Raw genomic sequence first — 8,217 nt, 5'->3', positions numbered from 1 at the left:
TGAACCGCTTTTCCCATGTTCAACCACCCACCTCCGACTCTGGCTCCGGCCCTGACCTGGCGCCACCTCCTTCTTTCCATCCCGCTGGATTTGGTCCACGCGTGTTCTAGTCAGGGTTCTGGCATTTCCTCCTCCTAAGTGAAACGGGCCTGTGACTTCCCACTGTCTTTTTCTGTCTGAGACCGTAAATCGGGTTTGGGGCTGTGTTCTGCGTTCCTCTACTCTTTGGCATCTTTTGTGGACACGGGCGTCTTGTCTTCTTGGACTGTTTAGTGGAACTTGTGGGTGAAGCCACTGGGTCCTCCCCGGGCACCGCTCCCCGACTCGTACCACCTCCTGTGCTCAGTCCCGGACGCCCCTTCCCAGATCTCACGTCCCCTCCTCAACCTTGCTGTCTCTCTAGCTCATGTTCCAAATGCCCTGCACCCCAGGCCTTCATGAGAAGAGCTCGAGGAGGGCACATTTGGGGGACACTAGGCAATTGATTCTTGGGGACGAGCAAAATGGGGGAGGGGTGGAGGGAAGGCACATGGTCTGAATTCAGAGCCTTCTCAGTCCTGCCTCCCTTTCTCTGTCACTTCCCCAGCCCTGGGGTCTGTGCGGTGTCCAGTCTGCTTGTCTGCCCAAAGCTGCTGGTCTGCAGCAGAGCTGACCTGCCCCGCCGAGAGCACACACTGCTACAGTGGAGACCTTCTGCTCAGTGCTGGTGAGCCGGACCAAGATCTGAGTCTCTGGGGAGGAAAGGGAGCTGAGATCTGGGACCCGGAGGAGGGTGGGCCTGGCTTCCCAGAGCTGCGCCTCCCCCATGAGGGATGGATGATCCCAGCAGCAGTGTCTCCCTCTCTCCCCTCCTCTCACTTTCCACAGGGAGCCTCTCCACCCATCTGAGAGTCCAGGGGTGCATGTCCCAAGCAGGCTGCAACCTGCTTAATGGGACTCAGGAAATCGGGCCTATCAGTCTGCAGGAGATCTGTGATTCTGAAGGTGAGTGTCATACCCACAAGACCAAATGCCCTGCGCTGCAGCCTCGGGCCATGATGACCCTGTGAAAGGCGGGCATGCAAACACATCCCACCAAAGCCAGCATCACGTCATTCAGATATTTATTACTCACTCAGGCAGATGTTGATGTAAGGGATTCTCCCAGTAGGCGCTTCAGGTGAGGGTGCCAGTAAGAGGTGTCCAGCTTAAGGGGAGACAGAGGGTGCGTGGTCCAGGGGACATATCTATAGGACAGGAATCCACTGGTGGGTGTTTTATTTGTTTTGTTTTGTTTTGTTTTTTGCGGTCCGCGGGCCTCTCACCGTTGTGGCCTCTCCCGTTGCGGAGCACAGGCTCCGGACGCGCAGGCTCAGCGGCCATGGCTCACGGGCCCAGCCGCTCCGTGGCATGTGGGATCCTCCCAGACCGGGGCACGAACCCGTGTCCCCTGCATCGGCAGGCGGACTCTCAACCACTGCGCCACCAGGGAAGCCCCTGGTGGGTGTTTTAAATGATGCTGGGCCTGTCCAGGTGGGAGAGGGGCAGGGGAGCAGGGAGGAAGGCCAGAGGGGCAGAGAGGGTGGGCTGCCTCGCGTGCCACTCTGTCCATTGGCTGCAGAAGTGAGTGCAGGTGTGCCTGCTGGCTTCCTTGCTGGGAGTGACTTGCTGCTTCCAATTCTATTTCTCCACACCCCTGACCTTGGGTAACCCTGGGTCTTCCACTTCCCCTTGACCACCCTCACCCATCCCCCACCCATGGTACTGGAGCACCCCAGCAGCCATGCTGCAGAGAAAAAAGATCAGAGAGGATATCAAGGGTGCTTCAGGTGTGACAGGAAAAGTAAAAGCCAAACGGGGACACGGGGAGGGTCCCCACTTCCCCATGGAGGGTCCCCACTTCCCCATGGAAACCCAGCCAAACCGAACACCGGTGGATGAGAGTGGCCTAGAGTGTCTTGCTGTGAAGCACCTCCCGTGGCGAGGTGGGGAGCGGGGTCTTAGGAAGGTGGGAGAAGGGTCTTCCCTGTCCGAGCTTCAGGGAGAGTTGAGTGAGTTCAGCAAACGTTCCTCTTGTTTGGATCTCTCTGGCTGGACTGGGAGCCTTGAGGACAGAGCCTAGATATCACTGACGCCAGGCTTCCAGCCTCGGGCAGCACAAGGGCTGGCTGAGGATGGGCACCCAGGATGCGTTTGCTGACGTGAGTTTGTACAGGATTCCAAGGTCTCCTGTGGAGACCCCGGAGGACTCAGACCCTGGCCCTGCCCTAAAGGGCTTCCAGGACCGAGAAGGGAGACATCGCAGACACAGATGGTCACAGGGCTGTCATGGAAGTGGGTCTGGGGGGGCCTCAGAGAAGGATGATACTGATGTCCTGGGAGGGGCGAATCAGGGAGGGCTTCACAGAGGAAGTGACCTATGAGCCGTGTCTTAAAGATGAGCTGCAGTTTATTCACAGAAGAGGAAAAGGACACGAACAGGCAGAGGAAACAGCATGGACAAAGGCTTGGAGGTGGGGGCAGCCCGCTGGTTTGAAGAGGGGTCCCTCGGCTCTGCCTGAGGAGGGGCTCATCGAGAGGATGGGGTGCAGTTGGGGGTGGTGGGTGATCACAAGTTTTCCAGGTGGACAGGGTGAGTGTGGGCCATGAAGGGAGAGCCATTCCAAGCATAAGAAACAGCGGGTGCCAGGCCAAGGAGGCAGGAAATGCCCTGCTGTGTCTTGGGAACGGATATTGTTGGGGGAGCCGAGAGGTAGGCTGGGGGTCCTGGTGGTGGGTCAGGTGTCTGCCCAGCCAGACTGAGGGCCTGGCCTTTCTGCTGAGGGCAGTGGAGCTGTGGAAGGGTGTTGAGCAGAGGAGGACAGAGTCTGAATCTCTCCTTCTCATTAATGCTGGTTTACTTATCTGGCCTTCGTCTCTGGGACTAGGTAACATTCATAATCCATAAAGCACACAACACACAATACACGCAGGAGACACAAACACACACTGTGCCAAGTACACACCACACCTCACATACCGCACACGGGCCTCCTTAAACCTCACACATCCCGCACACACCACAGACTTCACACACTACATATAGCACATGCCACACCCAGCACACAGACCACACATCACATGCCACGGACAGCACACACAAACAAAGCACAGGTACACAGGACACACACCACGCCACACCCATGCAACAAACATATACCACATACCTCACCAACACACTGTACACACACACCACACATCACATAGCATACACACACAATACACATTTCACACATTCCCATACTACCCCACACACCCCACATACCCACTACACATCTACACACATCCCATATATGGACGCTCCCAAACCACACACGTCACATACAACACAGCCATTAGGCCACAAATGGATATCCCTAACGTATGTCCATATTCTGTTGGCTTTCAGCATCAGAGCCAGATCTTGGACGGTGCATTTGTCTTTCCTGGTTCAGTTCAGTTCGGTAGTTTAGCAAATATCTATTGAGCATTGGCGAGGCCAGGCATGGGAAGATGGGGTACAGCGAGACGTCAGGGCGTAAGTGGAGGACAGAAGGGCATCTCAGGGAGATAGAACAGCTCCTGGAAGGCATGGGGGAAGGAGAGGACTGGGTGCCAGGACTGGGTGCAAAATGGACCACCGCAGGAGCCCATGCTAAAGAAGAACCAAAGGGCTGGGATTTTAACAGCCTTGACTCTCCCCCTAAGGAACAGGATGGTGGTCCCAGTGAGAGCAGTGGGTCGCACGGTCAGGGAGAGCACAGCCTTTAAGAGCTTAGCGTGTGAATCAGAAAGACGTGGGTTTCTGTCTGGGCTCTGCCGCTGAACCAGCTTTTGAGAATTACCACCTCTTTGAGCCTCTTTCACCAAGTTCAGGGAGGAGGAGATAACCCCAGACAGTCAGGGGTCGCAGAGTATACAAAGGCCCTGGGGTGGTATGTGCCTGCCATGAGTTCAAGGAAGAATCCAGAGGCCAGTGTGGCTCCAGCAGAGTGATCAAGGGGAATAAAGATATTTAAAAAAAGAAAAGAAAAGAAAATGGGGATGATGAAGATAACACCACCTGCTTGGTGCGGGGCAGGGGGGCCAGGGGGCCAGGAGGAAATGAGGCAATCCAGGCGAGGCAAGCTCCTTGGGAGGCTTTAAACGGGTTAATCCCTGGAAAGTAGTCACGGCAGCCGGGCACCTCAGTTAGGTGTTCAGGGCGCACGAAGCATCTGAGTATGTTTGTTTGGAACATAGAGCTTCTCAGTTAAAAGAAATCTGCGGTGTCAGGCTGCCCTCCTTATTTTCCGGATAAAGACCCTGAGGCCCAGAGAGGGAAGGAGAGATTGGCTCATGCTAAGGAAGAGCCATCCATCTCTCTCATACCCAAAGGGAGGAGCAGGGCTCCGACTTCCTGTGTCCCTGCTAATCTGAGGTTGAGGGACCCAGCGGCTAGATGGCTTGGAGGGTGAGTCAAGAACGTGATCATCTTCCCAAGCGTAGGACCAGGCAGGCCCCTGAATCACACAGACCCTGGTCATTCTTTCTCCGCAGCTATTCTGACCTGTCATCGGGGGAACATGTTTCGGACTTCTCAAGACCTGACTCAGAAACCTGTCACGTGGTCCGCAAATACGGAGCAGCTGTGTAATCGTGGGGAGGTGTGTCAGGAGACGCTTCTGCTCATAGATGTAGGTGTGTGGGCTGCCCAAGAGGGCAAGACCCCCACACGGGGTCCTGCGTCTCCCTGCCCTGGATTCTGTGCCCTGAATTTCCTGCCAGGTTCCCCTCACGCTTGCAGTTCTAAACCCAGTTCTCCCTCTTTCTGCGCCTTGGTTTCCCCTTCTGAAACCTGGGAGCGAGGTGATGGCAATCATAGTACCTACCCTGCTGTGTAGTCGCTAGGCCGTATCCTGTAGTCCAGGCAAAGGGCTGAGAGAGCTGGCACAGAGTAACCTCAGTGACTGCATTCAAGGTCTAATGAGCTGCCCGTTGTGTGCCAGGCACTATTTTAGGTGCTGTAGATCCCATCGCATCTGCCTTCTTGCCACTTTACGTGCCAGTGGGGAAGCAGGAAAAAAAAAAGAAAAAAAGAGTAAGATATGCATATGAAGATAAGAGCTATGGAAAGAAATCCAGCAGGGAAAGGAGATCGGGAGAGTGATGTAAAGGTGGTAACTTGCTCTCTGAGGATGCTCTAGTGAGAAGGTGACATTTGAGCGAGAACTGAGAGGTGGCAGAGCTGGGGGAGGACCCAGGCTCTGGCCCCGGTCTTCCCCATGCACTCACCAGGACCTGTGCTCCCGTCATCGGAGGACCCGAATCCCCCCTCTGCCCGCTGTGCACCGAGGAACCCCTGGCTCTGCTGCCCTCCGAGTCTCCCCTCCCCCCACCCAGCTTACACTCTGTCACCCCTCAGGACTCAGATCGCTCCTGGTGGGGAGCAAAGGCTGCAGCAATGCCAGGACACAGGATCACCAGGCTATCTCCATACACTCGGGGCCCCCCGGAGTGCTCGTCGCCTCGTTTGCCCGGTTCTGCACTTCCGACAAGTGCAACTCGGCTGCCAGCAGCAGTGTCCTGTTGAACTCCCTCCCTCGTCCAGGTGTGGGACCCCAGCGGGCTGGGTGGGACCAGGGGTGGGGAGAGATGGGGCCCCAGAGATACACTCTGGGGCTCAAGGAGGGTGGCTAAGAGCTAAGAGCAGAGCTGTGCGCCCCCAACTTTCTCTCTGCTCCCCAGCTGCCCCTGCCTCGGGAGACCTGCAGTGTCCCACCTGCCTGTCCATCTTTGGATCCTGCACACAAAACTCTGATATTGTGACGTGTCCTAAGGGCACCAGTCATTGTTACCAGGGTCACATTGCTCTCAGGGGAGGTGAGTGCTGAAGGTCAGGTCTCAAGGATGAAGGGGCTGGGGGCCTGAATTCACTGGTCCTGAGGTGGGAGGGCGCTTGAGACCCTGGCTTATGCGTTTGAGGGTGGAGGGGGCTGGGGACCCAGATTTTCTAGGTCGGAGGGAGGAGGGGCCTAAGAGCCTGGTCTCTTGGTCTGAGGAGGGGAGGGTCTAGGACTCCTAGGGTTTAGGAATTTAAGCTGAAGAAATCTGAGCCCTCTCTGACTCATATTCACTCTCCAGGTGGGCTGAGCTCCCCAGTGAAAATCCAGGGCTGCATGGCCCAACCTTCCAGCTTCTTGTTGAACGGTACCCAGAATATTGGGGTCTTTTCCGTGATTGAACACCGTGATGAGGCTATAGTGCCAGATGGAGCTGCCCCTGCCCCCTACCTGGCTTGGGTGGCACGGCTGGGACTATCCCTAGCCCTTTGGTGTGGGACGCCCTCCCTGCTGACCCCATTTCCCCATGATTCTTAGGCCTTGCTGACCCCCTAGCCCAAACCCTCCCTCTGACCTCATAACTAAACAGCCTTGGACACTGAATTATTTCCCAGTCCGCTACACGAGTTATCACCCACACCCACCCCACGTACTGTATGACCCGATGACAGGGCCTTGGAGCAGCTGAACTTGCCCTGCAAGAGGGTGGACATTCAAGCAGTGGCCCCGTGTGTGTGATAATAAAGACGTTGTCCTTTCCCCCAAATGCTGGGGTTTCCCTACGCGAGGGGAGGGGAGGGCTCCCAGAGATCTCGCAGATTCACCATCTCAGGCTGCCCTTTACTGATCTGGTCCACATCCCCATTGGACCCCACTGGGTGGCAGCAGTGTCCTCAGGTTGCTGCAAGTAAAAGTATTTGGGCATCGCCATGACTTTGGAGGCGAAGGTACACCGGGACCAATGAGGCTTCTATCCCAGTAGCCAGGGCCTCAGCACCGACAGCGGGCTCACCCCACTTGAATAACTTAAGGGTTTGTGTGAAGCAGAGAAACAAGAGGCTTTGCACAGTTTCCTGAGGCTGGCATCATTGGGGCTGTTATCATCCTAGGCCTGAAACGCTGAGGAGAAGTCATGACCATTACTAAAATCTGGAGTGGGTGGTGTTTAGAGAACGCTGCCTGACAGGATCTCTGATCCCAGGCCGAAAACCGACCCAGCCCACAGCGACACTACAGGGAGGGAGCTGGGGTATTAATACCCCAGCGTCACTCAATGTCCGCCCTCTGGTCTCCTGTTGGGTCTCCCCATTGACTGAACCCAGCCGGAAGGGAGGAGATCCCACTGACAGTCCCCACAGCACAGGGCAGGGGGAGAAAGGGAGAGAGTGAATTTGAAGAAGGAAACAGAAAGTGTCCAGCACAGCCACCCCTTTCCTTTGTCCCGATGAAAATCACAGTCCTCAATACAGAAGACGCACTTCCCACCCGTTACCATATTGTGCTAATGATAATGGGTCACACACCCACGGCGTTAGATAACCAGTTCTTCGTGTACCACGGTGAGAGGAAGATGGGGAAAAACAGCACATGACGAAGATGAAAAGGTGCTGACTGTGTAGCTGGTGGTGATCAGAGCTGCCCGCTCCTACCACCCATTCTACGTTCTCTTGCCACCTGCCAACACCTCCTCGGGACAACTGGTGTGACACAAGTCTTCATTCTTAAGGGAAGTAAGTGCTCAGTGGTCTCGTCTTTATTGGCTCTTGGCCACTTTCTGCTGAACAGGGCCACCGGCCAAGGAGATATTACCGCCAACGCGTCCCCTGGCTTCCAAACAGCCTTCCTTGATCCAGCAACCCAGCCTCCCTCTGGTGGTCAGGTTCCCTCTGGCTATCAGCAGAGTGGCCGTCGTCTCTGCCTGTTGTTTCAGCAGCGCAAGGAGCACAGAACGGCGAGGGGGCAGTCCTGGCTTCCGATTGATTAGAGCTCTGATGGGGTTCCTCACCCACACCAAGCCCAAGGTCACAGAGACCAGGAGCAAAAATTCTTTAAGCGGGTTGTTAGGTGTACTAGTGGGAGGGGACACCCCCTTATCCTCCCCTGATTCATGGAGCCCTGCATTCTGGCTCTGGGAGAGGTGACACCATAGACTGGCCACTGGTTCAAGACATAGAGCATCTCCTGTTGGGTGGCAGGGTACCTTCTCTCACCCGGTGCCCTCATCAACCATCACGGCCATTCCACCCTTCCGATAAGTCAACTGTCTCTGTGTAGTGGGGCACCTGGAAGATCAGTGAGCTCCATGGATGGGAGTTAATTGCCTCATTTCCTTTGCCTTAAAATATGTCCTCTAGCTGGAAGCAAAACTTCCTGGGATACCGTAGCAATAGAACAGACG

At 55.7% G+C, this 8,217-nt stretch overlaps 1 protein-coding gene across 1 annotated transcript in view; it reads left to right on the top strand.

Annotated features, from left to right (window-relative positions):
• The window catches only part of CD177 (CD177 molecule), a 10,859-nt gene extending 4,503 nt beyond the window's left edge, over nucleotides 1-6,356 (top strand). Inside the window, 6 exon segments of the mRNA XM_007458691.1 lie at nucleotides 587-727; nucleotides 868-984; nucleotides 4,537-4,677; nucleotides 5,402-5,587; nucleotides 5,725-5,859; nucleotides 6,121-6,356. Coding sequence (XP_007458753.1) covers nucleotides 587-727; nucleotides 868-984; nucleotides 4,537-4,677; nucleotides 5,402-5,587; nucleotides 5,725-5,859; nucleotides 6,121-6,356 — 956 coding nt within the window.
• The last annotated feature ends 1,861 nt before the right edge of the window (nucleotides 6,357-8,217 follow it).

This window comes from Lipotes vexillifer, unplaced genomic scaffold (assembly GCF_000442215.2).
Source record: "Lipotes vexillifer unplaced genomic scaffold, Lipotes_vexillifer_v1.1 scaffold371, whole genome shotgun sequence".
Taxonomy (NCBI): Eukaryota; Metazoa; Chordata; class Mammalia; order Artiodactyla; family Lipotidae; genus Lipotes; species Lipotes vexillifer.
Note: the sequence above shows the minus strand (reverse complement) of the source record. Positions and strands in the feature narration are given on the sequence as shown.